Source organism: Embiotoca jacksoni, unplaced genomic scaffold, assembly GCF_022577435.1.
Source record: "Embiotoca jacksoni isolate LCO1_2020_lvr unplaced genomic scaffold, fEmbJac1.0.p SCAF_41, whole genome shotgun sequence".
In the NCBI taxonomy this organism is placed as follows: domain Eukaryota; kingdom Metazoa; phylum Chordata; class Actinopteri; family Embiotocidae; genus Embiotoca; species Embiotoca jacksoni.
This window is the reverse complement of record NW_027185394.1, coordinates 3,024,376-3,044,692: the sequence shown is the minus strand read 5'-3', so window position 1 is coordinate 3,044,692 and position 20,317 is coordinate 3,024,376. Positions and strand designations below refer to the sequence as shown.

General features: G+C 25.9%; 1 protein-coding gene across 2 annotated transcripts in view; it reads left to right on the top strand.

The window, feature by feature from the left end:
* hsd17b8 (hydroxysteroid (17-beta) dehydrogenase 8) overlaps positions 1 to 17,731 on the top strand; it is a 42,249-nt gene extending 24,518 nt beyond the window's left edge. Inside the window, exons 9-10 of one of the 2 annotated variants that reach the window (XM_069168767.1) lie at positions 17,024 to 17,109; positions 17,270 to 17,712. In XM_069168767.1, coding sequence (XP_069024868.1) covers positions 17,024 to 17,109; positions 17,270 to 17,287 — 104 coding nt within the window. In that variant the 3' untranslated portion in view covers positions 17,288 to 17,712. Of the gene's footprint in view, positions 1 to 17,023 lie in introns of both variants that reach the window. The other variant, XM_069168768.1, reaches the window with a different exon arrangement.
* The last annotated feature ends 2,586 nt before the right edge of the window (positions 17,732 to 20,317 follow it).

Below are 20,317 nucleotides of genomic sequence, written 5' to 3'. Positions count from 1 at the left end.
TAAACGACATGCTATAGTATGACTTTTTTTTTATCATATTTTAAACGACATGCTATAGTATGACTTTTTTTTATCATATTTTAAACGACATACTATAGTATGACTTTTTTTTTGGGTCATATTTTAGATTACATACTATAGTATGACTTTTTTTTTTTATCATATTTTAAACGACATGCTATAGTATGACTTTTTTTTTATCATATTTTAAACGACATGCTATAGTATGACTTTTTTTTTATCATATTTTAGACGACATGCTATAGTATGACTTTTTTTTTATCATATTTTAAACGACATGCTATAGTATGACTTTTTTTTAATCATATTTTAGATGACATGCTATCGCATGACTTTTTTTTTTTTTTTTATCATATTTTAGATGACATACTATAGTATGACTTTTTTTTTAATCATATTTTAAACGACATGCTATCGTATGACTTTTTTTTATCATATTTTAAACGACATGCTATAGTATGACTTTTTTTTTTTAATCATATTTTAAACGACATGCTATAGTATGACTTTTTTTTGGGTCATATTTTAGATTACATACTATAGTATGACTTTTTTTTAATCATATTTTAGATGACATGCTATAGTATGACTTTTTTTTATCATATTTTAAACGACATGCTATAGTATGACTTTTTTTTGGGTCATATTTTAGATTACATACTATAGTATGACTTTTTTTTAATCATATTTTAAACGACATGCTATAGCATGACTTTTTTTTTTATCATATTTTAGACGACATGCTATAGTATGACTTTTTTTTATCATATTTTAAACGACATGCTATAGTATGACTTTTTTTTAATCATATTTTAGATGACATGCTATCGTATGACTTTTTTTTTATCATATTTTAGATGACATACTATAGTATGACTTTTTTTTTAATCATATTTTAAACGACATGCTATAGTATGACTTTTTTATCATATGTTAGATGACATGCTATAGTATGACTTATTTTTTAATCATATTTTAGACGACATGCTATAGTATGACTTTTTTTTTAATCATATTTTAGATGACATGCTATAGTATGACTTTTTTTTATCATATTTGAAACGACATGCTATAGTATGATTTTTTTTATCATATTTTAAACGACATGCTATGGTATGACTTTTTTTTTATCATATGTTAGACGACATACTATAGTATGACTTTTTTTTTTGGTCATATTTTAGATTACATACTATAGTATGACTTTTTTTTATCATATTTTAGACGACATGCTATAGTATGACTTTTTTTTTTGGTCATATTTTAGATTACATACTATAGTATGACTTTTTTTTTTGGTCATATTTTAGATTACATACTATAGTATGACTTTTTTTTTAATCATATTTTAGATGACATGCTATCGTATGACTTTTTTTTTATCATATTTTAAACGACATGCTATAGTATGACTTTTTTTTTAATCATATTTTAGATGACATGCTATGGTATGACTTTTTTTTATCATATGTTAGACGACATGCTATAGTATGACTTTTTTTTTAATCATATTTTAGACGACATGTTATAGTATGACTTTTTTTTAAATCATATTTTAGATGACATGCTATCGTATGACTTTTTTTTTTTGTCATATTTTAGATTACATACTATAGTATGACTTTTTTTTGGGTCATATTTTAGATTACATAGTATAGTATGACTTTTTTTTTATCATATTTTAAACGACATGCTATAGTATGACTTTTTTTTTAATCATATTTTAGACGACATGTTATAGTATGACTTTTTTTTAAATCATATTTTAGATGACATGCTATCGTATGACTTTTTTTTTTGGTCATATTTTAGATTACATACTATAGTATGACTTTTTTTTTGGTCATATTTTAGATTACGTAGTATAGTATGACTTTTTTTTATCATATTTTAAACGACATGCTATAGTATGACTTTTTTTTAATCATATTTTAGATGACATGCTATCGTATGACTTTTTTTTAAATCATATTTTAGATGACATGCTATCGTATGATTTTTTTTATCATATTTTAAACGACATACTATAGTATGACTTTTTTTTTTTATCATATTTTAGACGACATGCTATAGTATGACTTTTTTTTAATCATATTTTAGATGACATGCTATCGTATGACTTATGTTTTTATCATATTTTAAACGACATACTATAGTATGACTTTTTTTTTTGGTCATATTTTAGATTACATGTTATAGTATGACTTTTTTTTTAAATCATATTTTAGATGACATGCTATCGTATGACTTTTTTTTTTTTATCATATTTTAGATTACATACTATAGTATGACTTTTTTTTATCATATTTTAAACGACATGCTATAGTATGACTTTTTTTTTATCATATTTTAAACGACATACTATAGTATGACTTTTTTTTTGGGTCATATTTTAGATTACATACTATAGTATGACTTTTTTTTAATCATATTTTAGATGACATGCTATCGTATGACTTATGTTTTTATCATATTTTAAACGACATGCTATAGTATGACTTTTTTTTAATCATATTTTAGATGACATGCTATAGTATGACTTTTTTTTAATCATATTTTAGATGACATACTATAGTATGACTTTTTTTTAATCATATTTTAGATGACATGCTATAGTATGACTTTTTTTTTAATCATATTTTAAATGACATGCTATAGTATGACTTTTTTTTTAATCATATTTTAGATTACGTACTATAGTATGACTTTTTTTTTTATCATATTTTAAACGACATGCTATAGTATGACTTTTTTTTAATCATATTTTAGATGACATGCTATAGTATGACTTTTTTTATCATATTTGAAACGACATGCTATAGTATGATTTTTTTTATCATATTTTAAACGACATGCTATGGTATGACTTTTTTTTATCATATGTTAGACGACATACTATAGTATGACTTTTTTTTTTGGTCATATTTTAGATTACATACTATAGTATGACTTTTTTTTATCATATTTTAGACGACATGCTATAGTATGACTTTTTTTTTTGGTCATATTTTAGATTACATACTATAGTATGACTTTTTTTTTTGGTCATATTTTAGATTACATAGTATAGTATGACTTTTTTTTTATCATATTTTAAACGACATGCTATAGTATGACTTTTTTTTTAATCATATTTTAGACGACATGTTATAGTATGACTTTTTTTTAAATCATATTTTAGATGACATGCTATCGTATGACTTTTTTTTTTGGTCATATTTTAGATTACATACTATAGTATGACTTTTTTTTTGGTCATATTTTAGATTACGTAGTATAGTATGACTTTTTTTTATCATATTTTAAACGACATGCTATAGTATGACTTTTTTTTAATCATATTTTAGATGACATGCTATCGTATGACTTTTTTTTTTAATCATATTTTAGATGACATGCTATCGTATGATTTTTTTTATCATATTTTAAACGAGATGCTATAGTATGACTTTTTTTTAAATCATATTTTAAACGACATGCTATAGTATGACTTTTTTTTAATCATATTTTAGACGACATGTTATAGTATGACTTTTTTTTAAAATCATATTTTAGATGACATGCTATCGTATGACTTTTTTTTTTTTTATCATATTTTAGATTACATACTATAGTATGACTTTTTTTTATCATATTTTAAACGACATGCTATAGTATGACTTTTTTTTTTATCATATTTTAAACGACATACTATAGTATGACTTTTTTTTTGGGTCATATTTTAGATTACATACTATAGTATGACTTTTTTTTAATCATATTTTAGATGACATGCTATCGTATGACTTATGTTTTTATCATATTTTAAACGACATGCTATAGTATGACTTTTTTTTAATCATATTTTAGATGACATGCTATAGTATGACTTTTTTTTAATCATATTTTAGATGACATGCTATAGTATGACTTTTTTTTTAATCATATTTTAAATGACATGCTATAGTATGACTTTTTTTTAAATCATATTTTAGATTACATACTATAGTATGACTTTTTTTTTTATCATATTTTAAACGACATGCTATAGTATGACTTTTTTTTTGGGTCATATTTTAGATTACATACTATAGTATGACTTTTTTTTTTTGTCATATTTTAGATTACATACTATAGTATGACTTTTTTTTAATCATATTTTAGATGACATGCTATCGTATGACTTATGTTTTTATCATATTTTAAACGACATGCTATAGTATGACTTTTTTTTAATCATATTTTAGATGACATGCTATAGTATGACTTTTTTTTATCATATTTTAAACGACATGCTATAGCATGACTTTTTTTTTTGGTCATATTTTAGATTACATACTATAGTATGACTTTTTTTTTATCATATTTTAGACGACATGCTATAGTATGACTTTTTTTTAATCATATTTTAGATGACATGCTATTGTATGACTTATTTTTTTTTATCATATTTTAGACGACATGCTATAGTATGACTTTTTTTTTTATCATATTTTAAACGACATGCTATAGTATGACTTTTTTTTTTATCATATTTTAAACGACATACTATAGTATGACTTTTTTTTTGGGTCATATTTTAGATTACATACTATAGTATGACTTTTTTTTTTGTCATATTTTAGATTACATACTATAGTATGACTTTTTTTTAATCATATTTTAGATGACATGCTATCGTATGACTTATGTTTTTATCATATTTTAAACGACATGCTATAGTATGACTTTTTTTTAATCATATTTTAGATGACATGCTATAGTATGACTTATTTTGATCATATTTTAAACGACATGCTATAGCATGACTTTTTTTTTTGGTCATATTTTAGATTACATACTATAGTATGACTTTTTTTTTTTATCATATTTTAGACGACATGCTATAGTATGACTTTTTTTTAATCATATTTTAGATGACATGCTATCGTATGACTTTTTTTTTATCATATGTTAGACGACATACTATAGTATGACTTTTTTTTTTGGTCATATTTTAGATTACATACTATAGTATGACTTTTTTTTATCATATTTTAGACGACATGCTATAGTATGACTTTTTTTTTTGGTCATATTTTAGATTACATACTATAGTATGACTTTTTTTTATCATATTTTAGACGACATACTATAGTATGACTTTTTTTTTTGGTCATATTTTAGATTACATACTATAGTATGACTTTTTTTTTAATCATATTTTAGATGACATGCTATCGTATGACATTTTTTTTATCATATTTTAAACAACATGCTATAGTATGACTTTTTTTTTAATCATATTTTAGATGACATGCTATGGTATGACTTTTTTTTATCATATGTTAGACGACATGCTATAGTATGACTTTTTTTTTTAATCATATTTTAGACGACATGTTATAGTATGACTTTTTTTTAAATCATATTTTAGATGACATGCTATCGTATGACTTTTTTTTTTGGTCATATTTTAGATTACATACTATAGTATGACTTTTTTTTGGGTCATATTTTAGATTACATAGTATAGTATGACTTTTTTTTTATCATATTTTAAACGACATGCTATAGTATGACTTTTTTTTTAATCATATTTTAGACGACATGTTGTAGTATGACTTTTTTTTAAATCATATTTTAGATGACATGCTATCGTATGACTTTTTTTTTTGGTCATATTTTAGATTACATACTATAGTATGACTTTTTTTTTGGTCATATTTTAGATTACGTAGTATAGTATGACTTTTTTTTAATCATATTTTAAACGACATGCTATAGTATGACTTTTTTTTAATCATATTTTAGATGACATGCTATCGTATGACTTTTTTTTTTAATCATATTTTAGATGACATGCTATCGTATGATTTTTTTTATCATATTTTAAACGACATGCTATAGTATGACTTTTTTTTTTATCATATTTTAAACGACATGCTATAGTATGACTTTTTTTTAATCATATTTTAGACGACATGTTATAGTATGACTTTTTTTTTAAATCATATTTTAGATGACATACTATAGTATGACTTTTTTTTTGGGTCATATTTTAGATTACATACTATAGTATGACTTTTTTTTAATCATATTTTAGATGACATGCTATCGTATGACTTATGTTTTTATCATATTTTAAACGACATGCTATAGTATGACTTTTTTTTAATCATATTTTAGATGACATGCTATAGTATGACTTTTTTTTAATCATATTTTAGATGACATACTATAGTATGACTTTTTTTTAATCATATTTTAGATGACATGCTATAGTATGACTTTTTTTTTAATCATATTTTAAATGACATGCTATAGTATGACTTTTTTTTTAATCATATTTTAGATTACATACTATAGTATGACTTTTTTTTTTTATCATATTTTAAACGACATGCTATAGTATGACTTTTTTTTGGGGTCATATTTTAGATTACATACTATAGTATGACTTTTTTTTTTTGTCATATTTTAGATTACATACTATAGTATGACTTTTTTTTAATCATATTTTAGATGACATGCTATCGTATGACTTATGTTTTTATCATATTTTAAACGACATGCTATAGTATGACTTTTTTTTAATCATATTTTAGATGACATGCTATAGTATGACTTTTTTTTATCATATTTTAAACGACATGCTATAGCATGACTTTTTTTTTTGGTCATATTTTAGATTACATACTATAGTATGACTTTTTTTTTTTATCATATTTTAGACGACATGCTATAGTATGACTTTTTTTTAATCATATTTTAGATGACATGCTATCGTATGACTTATTTTTTTTTTATCATATTTTAGACGACATGCTATAGTATGACTTTTTTTTTTATCATATTTTAAACGACATGCTATAGTATGACTTTTTTTTTATCATATTTTAAACGACATACTATAGTATGACTTTTTTTTTGGGTCATATTTTAGATTACATACTATAGTATGACTTTTTTTTTTGTCATATTTTAGATTACATACTATAGTATGACTTTTTTTTAATCATATTTTAGATGACATGCTATCGTATGACTTATGTTTTTATCATATTTTAAACGACATGCTATAGTATGACTTTTTTTTAATCATATTTTAGATGACATGCTATAGTATGACTTTTTTTTTTATCATATTTTAGACGACATGCTATAGTATGACTTTTTTTTAATCATATTTTAGATGACATGCTATCGTATGACTTATTTTTTTTTATCATATTTTAGACGACATGCTATAGTATGACTTTTTTTTTTATCATATTTTAAACGACATGCTATAGTATGACTTTTTTTTTTATCATATTTTAAACGACATACTATAGTATGACTTTTTTTTTGGGTCATATTTTAGATTACATACTATAGTATGACTTTTTTTTTTGTCATATTTTAGATTACATACTATAGCATGACTTTTTTTTTTGGTCATATTTTAGATTACATACTATAGTATGACTTTTTTTTTTATCATATTTTAGACGACATGCTATAGTATGACTTTTTTTTAATCATATTTTAGATGACATGCTATCGTATGACTTTTTTTTTATCATATGTTAGACGACATACTATAGTATGACTTTTTTTTTTGGTCATATTTTAGATTACATACTATAGTATGACTTTTTTTTATCATATTTTAGACGACATGCTATAGTATGACTTTTTTTTTTGGTCATATTTTAGATTACATACTATAGTATGACTTTTTTTTTATCATATTTTAGACGACATACTATAGTATGACTTTTTTTTTTGGTCATATTTTAGATTACATACTATAGTATGACTTTTTTTTTAATCATATTTTAGATGACATGCTATCGTATGACATTTTTTTTATCATATTTTAAACAACATGCTATAGTATGACTTTTTTTTTAATCATATTTTAGATGACATGCTATGGTATGACTTTTTTTTATCATATGTTAGACGACATGCTATAGTATGACTTTTTTTTTAATCATATTTTAGACGACATGTTATAGTATGACTTTTTTTTAAATCATATTTTAGATGACATGCTATCGTATGACTTTTTTTTTTGGTCATATTTTAGATTACATACTATAGTATGACTTTTTTTTGGGTCATATTTTAGATTACATAGTATAGTATGACTTTTTTTTTATCATATTTTAAACGACATGCTATAGTATGACTTTTTTTTTAATCATATTTTAGACGACATGTTGTAGTATGACTTTTTTTTAAATCATATTTTAGATGACATGCTGTCGTATGACTTTTTTTTTTGGTCATATTTTAGATTACATACTATAGTATGACTTTTTTTTTGGTCATATTTTAGATTACGTAGTATAGTATGACTTTTTTTTATCATATTTTAAACGACATGCTATAGTATGACTTTTTTTTAATCATATTTTAGATGACATGCTATCGTATGACTTTTTTTTTTAATCATATTTTAGATGACATGCTATCGTATGATTTTTTTTATCATATTTTAAACGACATGCTATAGTATGACTTTTTTTTTTATCATATTTTAAACGACATGCTATAGTATGACTTTTTTTTAATCATATTTTAGACGACATGTTATAGTATGACTTTTTTTTAAAATCATATTTTAGATGACATGCTATCGTATGACTTTTTTTTTTTTATCATATTTTAGATTACATACTATAGTATGACTTTTTTTTATCATATGTTAAACGACATGCTATAGTATGACTTTTTTTTTATCATATTTTAAACGACATACTATAGTATGACTTTTTTTTTGGGTCATATTTTAGATTACATACTATAGTATGACTTTTTTTTAATCATATTTTAGATGACATGCTATCGTATGACTTATGTTTTTATCATATTTTAAACGACATGCTATAGTATGACTTTTTTTTAATCATATTTTAGATGACATGCTATAGTATGACTTTTTTTTAATCATATTTTAGATGACATACTATAGTATGACTTTTTTTTAATCATATTTTAGATGACATGCTATAGTATGACTTTTTTTTTAATCATATTTTAAATGACATGCTATAGTATGACTTTTTTTTTAATCATATTTTAGATTACATACTATAGTATGACTTTTTTTTTTATCATATTTTAAACGACATGCTATAGTATGACTTTTTTTTTGGGTCATATTTTAGATTACATACTATAGTATGACTTTTTTTTTTTGTCATATTTTAGATTACATACTATAGTATGACTTTTTTTTAATCATATTTTAGATGACATGCTATCGTATGACATGTTTTTATCATATTTTAAACGACATGCTATAGTATGACTTTTTTTTAATCATATTTTAGATGACATGCTATAGTATGACTTTTTTTTATCATATTTTAAACGACATGCTATAGCATGACTTTTTTTTTTGGTCATATTTTAGATTACATACTATAGTATGACTTTTTTTTTTATCATATTTTAGACGACATGCTATAGTATGACTTTTTTTTAATCATATTTTAGATGACATGCTATCGTATGACTTATTTTTTTTTTATCATATTTTAGATTACATACTATAGTATGACTTTTTTTTATCATATGTTAAACGACATGCTATAGTATGACTTTTTTTTATCATATTTTAAACGACATACTATAGTATGACTTTTTTTTTGGGTCATATTTTAGATTACATACTATAGTATGACTTTTTTTTAATCATATTTTAGATGACATGCTATCGTATGACTTATGTTTTTATCATATTTTAAACGACATGCTATAGTATGACTTTTTTTTAATCATATTTTAGATGACATGCTATAGTATGACTTTTTTTTAATCATATTTTAGATGACATACTATAGTATGACTTTTTTTTAATCATATTTTAGATGACATGCTATAGTATGACTTTTTTTTTAATCATATTTTAAATGACATGCTATAGTATGACTTTTTTTTTAATCATATTTTAGATTACATACTATAGTATGACTTTTTTTTTTATCATATTTTAAACGACATGCTATAGTATGACTTTTTTTTTGGGTCATATTTTAGATTACATACTATAGTATGACTTTTTTTTTTTGTCATATTTTAGATTACATACTATAGTATGACTTTTTTTTAATCATATTTTAGATGACATGCTATCGTATGACTTATGTTTTTATCATATTTTAAACGACATGCTATAGTATGACTTTTTTTTAATCATATTTTAGATGACATGCTATAGTATGACTTTTTTTTATCATATTTTAAACGACATGCTATAGCATGACTTTTTTTTTTGGTCATATTTTAGATTACATACTATAGTATGACTTTTTTTTTTATCATATTTTAGACGACATGCTATAGTATGACTTTTTTTTAATCATATTTTAGATGACATGCTATCGTATGACTTATTTTTTTTTTATCATATTTTAGACGACATGCTATAGTATGACTTTTTTTTTTATCATATTTTAAACGACATGCTATAGTATGACTTTTTTTTTTATCATATTTTAAACGACATACTATAGTATGACTATTTTTTTGGGTCATATTTTAGATTACATACTATAGTATGACTTTTTTTTTTGTCATATTTTAGATTACATACTATAGTATGACTTTTTTTTAATCATATTTTAGATGACATGCTATCGTATGACTTATGTTTTTATCATATTTTAAACGACATGCTATAGTATGACTTTTTTTTAATCATATTTTAGATGACATGCTATAGTATGACTTTTTTTTAATCATATTTTAGATGACATACTATAGTATGACTTTTTTTTAATCATATTTTAGATGACATGCTATCGTATGACTTATTTTTTTTTTATCATATTTTAGATTACATACTATAGTATGACTTTTTTTTATCATATGTTAAACGACATGCTATAGTATGACTTTTTTTTTATCATATTTTAAACGACATACTATAGTATGACTTTTTTTTTGGGTCATATTTTAGATTACATACTATAGTATGACTTTTTTTTAATCATATTTTAGATGACATGCTATCGTATGACTTATGTTTTTATCATATTTTAAACGACATGCTATAGTATGACTTTTTTTTAATCATATTTTAGATGACATGCTATAGTATGACTTTTTTTTAATCATATTTTAGATGACATACTATAGTATGACTTTTTTTTAATCATATTTTAGATGACATGCTATAGTATGACTTTTTTTTTAATCATATTTTAAATGACATGCTATAGTATGACTTTTTTTTTAATCATATTTTAGATTACATACTATAGTATGACTTTTTTTTTTATCATATTTTAAACGACATGCTATAGTATGACTTTTTTTTTGGGTCATATTTTAGATTACATACTATAGTATGACTTTTTTTTTTTGTCATATTTTAGATTACATACTATAGTATGACTTTTTTTTAATCATATTTTAGATGACATGCTATCGTATGACTTATGTTTTTATCATATTTTAAACGACATGCTATAGTATGACTTTTTTTTAATCATATTTTAGATGACATGCTATAGTATGACTTTTTTTTATCATATTTTAAACGACATGCTATAGCATGACTTTTTTTTTTGGTCATATTTTAGATTACATACTATAGTATGACTTTTTTTTTTATCATATTTTAGACGACATGCTATAGTATGACTTTTTTTTAATCATATTTTAGATGACATGCTATCGTATGACTTATTTTTTTTTTATCATATTTTAGACGACATGCTATAGTATGACTTTTTTTTTTATCATATTTTAAACGACATGCTATAGTATGACTTTTTTTTTTATCATATTTTAAACGACATACTATAGTATGACTATTTTTTTGGGTCATATTTTAGATTACATACTATAGTATGACTTTTTTTTTTGTCATATTTTAGATTACATACTATAGTATGACTTTTTTTTAATCATATTTTAGATGACATGCTATCGTATGACTTATGTTTTTATCATATTTTAAACGACATGCTATAGTATGACTTTTTTTTAATCATATTTTAGATGACATGCTATAGTATGACTTTTTTTTAATCATATTTTAGATGACATACTATAGTATGACTTTTTTTTAATCATATTTTAGATGACATGCTATAGTATGACTTTTTTTTTCATCATATTTTAAACGACATGCTATAGTATGACTTTTTTTTTAATCATATTTTAGATTACATACTATAGTATGACTTTTTTTTTTATCATATTTTAAACGACATGCTATAGTATGACTTTTTTTTTATCATATTTTAAACGACATGCTATAGTATGACTTTTTTTTATCATATTTTAAACGACATACTATAGTATGACTTTTTTTTTGGGTCATATTTTAGATTACATACTATAGTATGACTTTTTTTTTTATCATATTTTAGACGACATGCTATAGTATGACTTTTTTTTAATCATATTTTAGATGACATGCTATCGTATGACTTATTTTTTTTTATCATATTTTAGACGACATGCTATAGTATGACTTTTTTTTTATCATATTTGAAACGACATGCTATAGTATGACTTTTTTTTAATCATATTTTAGATGACATGCTATCGCATGACATTTTTTTTTTTTTTTATCATATTTTAGATGACATACTATAGTATGACTTTTTTTTTAATCATATTTTAAACGACATGCTATCGTATGACTTTTTTTTATCATATTTTAAACGACATGCTATAGTATGACTTTTTTTTTTTATCATATTTTAAACGACATGCTATAGTATGACTTTTTTTTGGGTCATATTTTAGATTACATACTATAGTATGACTTTTTTTTAATCATATTTTAGATGACATGCTATAGTATGACTTTTTTTTTATCATATTTTAAACGACATGCTATAGTATGACTTTTTTTTGGGTCATATTTTAGATTACATACTATAGTATGACTTTTTTTTAATCATATTTTAAACGACATGCTATAGCATGACTTTTTTTTTTATCATATTTTAGACGACATGCTATAGTATGACTTTTTTTTATCATATTTTAAACGACATGCTATAGTATGACTTTTTTTAATCATATTTTAGATGACATGCTATCGTATGACTTTTTTTTTTTTATCATATTTTAGATGACATACTATAGTATGACTTTTTTTTTAATCATATTTTAAACGACATGCTATAGTATGACTTTTTTATCATATGTTAGATGACATGCTATAGTATGACTTATTTTTTAATCATATTTTAGACGACATGCTATAGTATGACTTTTTTTTTGGGTCATATTTTAGATTACATACTATAGTATGACTTTTTTTTTTGTCATATTTTAGATTACATACTATAGTATGACTTTTTTTTAATCATATTTTAGATGACATGCTATCGTATGACTTATGTTTTTATCATATTTTAAACGACATGCTATAGTATGACTTTTTTTTAATCATATTTTAGATGACATGCTATAGTATGACTTTTTTTTATCATATTTTAAACGACATGCTATAGCATGACTTTTTTTTTTGGTCATATTTTAGATTACATACTATAGTATGACTTTTTTTTAATCATATTTTAGATGACATGCTATCGTATGACTTATGTTTTTATCATATTTTAGACGACATGCTATAGTATGACTTTTTTTTAATCATATTTTAGATGACATGCTATAGTATGACTTATTTTTTTTTATCATATTTTAGACGACATGCTATAGTATGACTTTTTTTTTATCATATTTTAAACGACATACTATAGTATGACTTTTTTTTGGGTCATATTTTAGATTACATACTATAGTATGACTTTTTTTTTGTCATATTTTAGATTACATACTATAGTATGACTTTTTTTTAATCATATTTTAGATGACATGCTATCGTATGACTTATGTTTTTATCATATTTTAAACGACATGCTATAGTATGACTTTTTTTTAATCATATTTTAGATGACATGCTATAGTATGACTTTTTTTAATCATATTTTAGATGACATACTATAGTATGACTTTTTTTTAATCATATTTTAGATGACATGCTATAGTATGACTTTTTTTTTCATCATATTTTAAACGACATGCTATGGTATGACTTTTTTTTTAATCATATTTTAGATTACATACTATAGTATGACTTTTTTTTTTATCATATTTTAAACGACATGCTATAGTATGACTTTTTTTTTATCATATTTTAAACGACATGCTATAGTATGACTTTTTTTATCATATTTTAAACGACATACTATAGTATGACTTTTTTTTTGGGTCATATTTTAGATTACATACTATAGTATGACTTTTTTTTTTTATCATATTTTAGACGACATGCTATAGTATGACTTTTTTTTAATCATATTTTAGATGACATGCTATCGTATGACTTATTTTTTTTTATCATATTTTAGACGACATGCTATAGTATGACTTTTTTTTTATCATATTTTAAACGACATGCTATAGTATGACTTTTTTTTAATCATATTTTAGATGACATGCTATCGCATGACTTTTTTTTTTTTTTGTATCATATTTTAGATGACATACTATGGTATGACTTTTTTTTTAATCATATTTTAAACGACATGCTATCGTATGACTTTTTTTTATCATATTTTAAACGACATGCTATAGTATGACTTTTTTTTTTTTATCATATTTTAAACGACATGCTATAGTATGACTTTTTTTTGGGTCATATTTTAGATTACATACTATAGTATGACTTTTTTTTAATCATATTTTAGATGACATGCTATAGTATGACTTTTTTTTAATCATATTTTAAACGACATGCTATAGTATGACTTTTTTTTGGGTCATATTTTAGATTACATACTATAGTATGACTTTTTTTTAATCATATTTTAAACGACATGCTATAGCATGACTTTTTTTTTTATCATATTTTAGACGACATGCTATAGTATGACTTATGTTTTTATCATATTTTAAACGACATGCTATAGTATGACTTTTTTTTATCATATTTTAAACGACATGCTATAGTATGACTTTTTTTTAATCATATTTTAGATGACATGCTATCGTATGACTTTTTTTTTTTTATCATATTTTAGATGACATACTATAGTATGACTTTTTTTTTAATCATATTTTAAACGACATGCTATAGTATGACTTTTTTATCATATGTTAGATGACATGCTATAGTATGACTTATTTTTTAATCATATTTTAGACGACATGCTATAGTATGACTTTTTTTTTAATCATATTTTAGATGACATGCTATAGTATGACTTTTTTTTATCATATTTGAAACGACATGCTATAGTATGATTTTTTTTATCATATTTTAAACGACATGCTATGGTATGACTTTTTTTTTATCATATGTTAGACGACATACTATAGTATGACTTTTTTTTTTGGTCATATTTTAGATTACATACTATAGTATGACTTTTTTTATCATATTTTAGACGACATGCTATAGTATGACTTTTTTTTTTGGTCATATTTTAGATTACATACTATAGTATGACTTTTTTTTTTGGTCATATTTTAGATTACATACTATAGTATGACTTTTTTTTTAATCATATTTTAGATGACATGCTATCGTATGACTTTTTTTTTATCATATTTTAAACGACATGCTATAGTATGACTTTTTTTTTAATCATATTTTAGATGACATGCTATGGTATGACTTTTTTTTATCATATGTTAGACGACATGCTATAGTATGACTTTTTTTTAATCATATTTTAAACGACATGCTATAGTATGACTTTTTTTTTAATCATATTTTAGATGACATGCTATCGTATGACTTTTTTTTTTTTTATCATATTTTAGACATGCTATAGTATGACTTTTTTTTTTGGTCATATTTTAGATTACATACTATAGTATGACTTTTTTTTTAATCATATTTTAGATGACATGCTATCGTATGACTTTTTTTTTTTTTGGTCATATTTTAGATTACATACTATAGTATGACTTTTTGTAATCATATTTTAGATGACATGCTATAGTATGACTTTTTTTTATCATATGTTAGACGACATGCTATAGTATGACTTTTTTTTAATCATATTTTAAACGACATGCTATAGTATGACTTTTTTTTTAATCATATTTTAGATGACATGCTATCGTATGACTTTTTTTTTTTTTATCATATTTTAGACATGCTATAGTATGACTTTTTTTTTTGGTCATATTTTAGATTACATACTATAGTATGACTTTTTTTTTAATCATATTTTAGATGACATGCTATCGTATGACTTTTTTTTTTTTTGGTCATATTTTAGATTACATACTATAGTATGACTTTTTTTTTTTATCATATTTTAAACGACATGCTATAGTATGACTTTTTTTTTTAATCATATTTTAGATGACATGCTATAGTATGACTTTTTTTTTTATCATATTTAAGACGACATGCTATAGTATGACTTTTTTTTTATCATATTTTAAACGACATGCTATAGTATGACTTTTTTTTTTTATCATATTTTAAACGACATGCTATGGTATGACTTTTTTTTTTAATCATATTTTAGACGACATACTATAGTATGACTTTTTTTTATCATATGTTAGACGACATGCTATAGTATGACTTTTTTTTTTTTAATCATATTTTAAACAACATGCCATAGTATGACTTTTTTATTCAGGCTACGGAGTACAGACCCAGACCTCAAACCTTGACGCGTCCAAAATATGAAAAAAGTCATACTATAGTATGTTGTGTTATATGTGAACGGAGGAGAATCAAATAACAGACACAGAAACGTGAGTACTGAATACAACACGTTTATTGAATATAATGAAGTATCGGAGTTGTTGGTATCCGGGCAGAATGAGTTGTGTGTTTGTGCGACGAAGATGAAGTGCAGGACCAGGGATTGAAAACCTGTCAGGCGGTGATCAGTGGAATTACATGCAGCAACGGATTAACCTGGAGGAGAGAAGCTGAGAGACCAGACCCACCACACGGATCTCAGACCTTGAGGTGTCCAAAAGATGAAAAAAAGTCATAGAATAGCATGTCGTCCAAATTATTTCTGTGTATTTGTATTGTTTGTAGATGACTCTCCAGGAGCAGCCACACTAACAGGAAGCCTGGTAGAGATGATTGTGAAGGACCTCCAGCTTCTGTCCACAGTGGAAGATGTAGGTTTCCAGGGACGTGAGAGCCCTTAACCCAAAGATATTAACTCCCAGGAAGAAAAACAAACAAACTGATCAAGGCTCATCTTGTAACACGGGAAGTTTCATCTGAAAAACATGTCTCGGTCTGTAAAGTGATTCCTGTCGTGTCACTCATTCACAGAGCTGTATGAGTCCGTGAACATCGGGGCAGCAAACACTTCCTCAGGGTCTTCTGCATCAGAGCCTGGAGCTCCCACAGTCCTGCACTGGCGTCAGACACTGAAGTTCAACCTGAAATGTTCAAGTTTTTTTTCAGTTTGACGTTTTCTTTTTATCTGTTGAAAGTGCTAAAGTGTGCACTGTTAATATATTTATATATACATATATTTTTCTGTTGTTATAATCTGAAATGGCCGTAGGCTTGTATTTACCTTTTTCTGAACACAACAAAAGTATCGGCGATATCAGCCTGAATTCTACTTGGTATCGGATCTGGAAGGAAATCCGTGGTATCGCACATCATTACTGACAAATAAACTAAAACGGGAAACTACTTTTTCTCCCTGCCTGTAAATGACATGAATAAATAAAACAGCGACGCCTTGTGGCCAATTGAAGTATGAAGTATGGCAACGGCAGCTACCAACGAGAGAGGTTTGGAAGAAAAACAAGAGTCAAACAGCTCTTTTTAAAAAGATTATATATTACAGAAACAAGAATTTAAAAAAAATTACTTACAGACATTATAAAATAATACTTTTTTCTCTTTTCAGCACCATATTTTTATGTTGAAATGTCTTCAACACAATAAAAACAAACAAATCGTTGAGGTCATTCTCTCTGGAGAAGGACAGATTTCTTTTGGTTTTAGGTTTTGGCCATCCCTCCCCAGTTTCCTGCTATATAACAAAACAAAAAAAGACAAACAAATAAAAAAAACTAAAACAAATAAAACCAGAACCCAAGTATGAAATCACCCCATAATTTTATTTATATCCCGTGGTGGCAGACAAAATTGGTCCCCTCCCTCTCACAACCTTTCTCTCACCCGCTGTGGTCTCGGCTAGAAATGTAAAAACATCAGAGGATCGCGTTTCCGTTTCTCCGTCACGTCAGAGTCCGTGAACTACAACCAGCAAAGCAACAACCTGAGCCGGAAAGGGAAAGAGTAGCAACGACAAGGAAATGTGACAGAACTGGAGAGTCACCATTTAATCATTACAGTGGAAGCAAAATTTAACAGCACAGTACAGATGATGGAAACACTAAAAAAAAAAGGGATATTACAATAAAATATGGCCACAGATTCTTTGGTTGTACAAAAGGAGTTTTGGACAGGGCGTGAACAGAAGCACCACAGCTCAGGCTGACAGTGAGTTTAAGTCAGCTGCAGGAAATAAATACAAATGAAATACACCACATTTGACTGAAATAATGGTTGGTTCTTGTCTTTTTTTAAATCTCAAAGCACCCTGTTTGTTTTAAATAAATACAATAGAATATCACTATTTCTGTACAAATGGAATGTAATGCACATCTTCCCCAGTAAAAAGCTTCATGAAATTGTAAAAGAGACTAAAGAAAATGGAGGACTTGGAGAGAATACTAAAACTTTGACGCTTTTGTATAATTAGCACCTTGCCACACAGTTTCTTTCAGCAAAGCATGCGTTTTATTCACTGCTGCAGAGAAAAGGAGGGAACTTTGAGTCTCATATACATATTTAAACCCCTGATGAAGTTTCTGTGCTCGAATGCTGAATCAGGAAAAAAAAAAAAAGTGTTCTGGATGGAAAACAATAATCAAAAGTATCCAGAAGGTGACACAGCAAATACTGGACTGGTGTGTGGTCGCGACCCCGGTAGCCTGATCCAGGATTTAAAAAGAAGAATCAGCTCATGCAAGTACAAAAGCATCACGTTAAGCACATCTTACAAAAAAAAAAAAATCTAATAATGGCTTCACTTTCACTCATCCAGGTATCAACACATCTGCGCTCCCGCCTCACTGCATGCAGCAGTTTGTCCAGGTTAGAAAAGAATAACCTCCCTGCTAAACACCAGTTTGAGCTGTCAATCGTGACTTTTAAACAGTTTTAATAAGAGAATATTACAAAGTAGGAAATTCACTTGGTGGCAGCTTAAACAAGATAAAAATAGATTAATCAAATAAGCAAGACTCTGCTGGTATGATGTGGTCAGTTCCCTGTTTTTATTCTGGGTGGAAACTGGTGGCTTCACTTCTTTGGTTGCTTTAGTTGTAATGAGATCCGAGCGGAGCGTGACACTGCGAGCAACGTGATTGCGAAGTCGCTGCACGTTCTTATTCACATTCCTACACACCTCGACGAGCAGACGAATTACAGCTGAAAAAGATGTAAGAAAAGACATTTTGTTCTGCTTGTGGTTCGTGAGTTCTGGCTGGCGACCGCAAAATGGATACAAAAAAAAAAGTTGACAACAAACGCCAAAGTTGTGGACCAAAACACGGCTGAAAGACAGCGAAGCAGGAGCTTCTCTGCAGCGAGCGGCAGTCACGTTGCTCTCAGTGTGAACGTGGGATTGAAGAAATGGGAACGATGTCCGAGCGTGACCCTGTATTTTGGTGGGGTGGGAGGGGTGGAGGGGGGAGGACGGGGGGGAGGTAGAGCAGGTGAGTGGACATAAAGAGAGACAGCAGGGAGGAGAGAGGATTGAGAGGTGGGGGGAGGGAGGGTCAGAGATGTGGGGGCGGGGCTTCAGGCCTCGAGGGGCCGGCTCTCTCTCTCTCTGCGCCGGCCCCCTTTCATCACTGCTGGTAAAAGAAAACAGTTTCATTCCGAAGAACTCTCTCCCGGTTTTTTTTTTTTTTTTTTTCTTCCTTCCTCGCGGTCGTGCTTCCTGTCGACGGTCTCCTCGCCGCGAGTTTAAAAAAAACAAACTTCTCTCCTCTTTACTTTTCTAAAATTTTTTTGACGTCCATTATTTGTTGGGAGGATGTCGCTCTCCCCAGGCACGCACTCGAGGTGTAAGTGCGTCTCACAACAGCAACTGCGTACGTACGTGTGTGTGTGTGTGTGTGTGTGTGTGTGTGTGTGTGTGTGTGTGTGTGTGTGTGTGTGTGTGTGTGTCTGCGGGTACGTGTGTGCGTGTGTTTTATATCATTTACAAGTTAATTTACAAATTACTGGGCGTGTATGTTTATCATATATAAGTGTGTCTCTAAGTGCATGTGTGTATTTGTTCTCTGC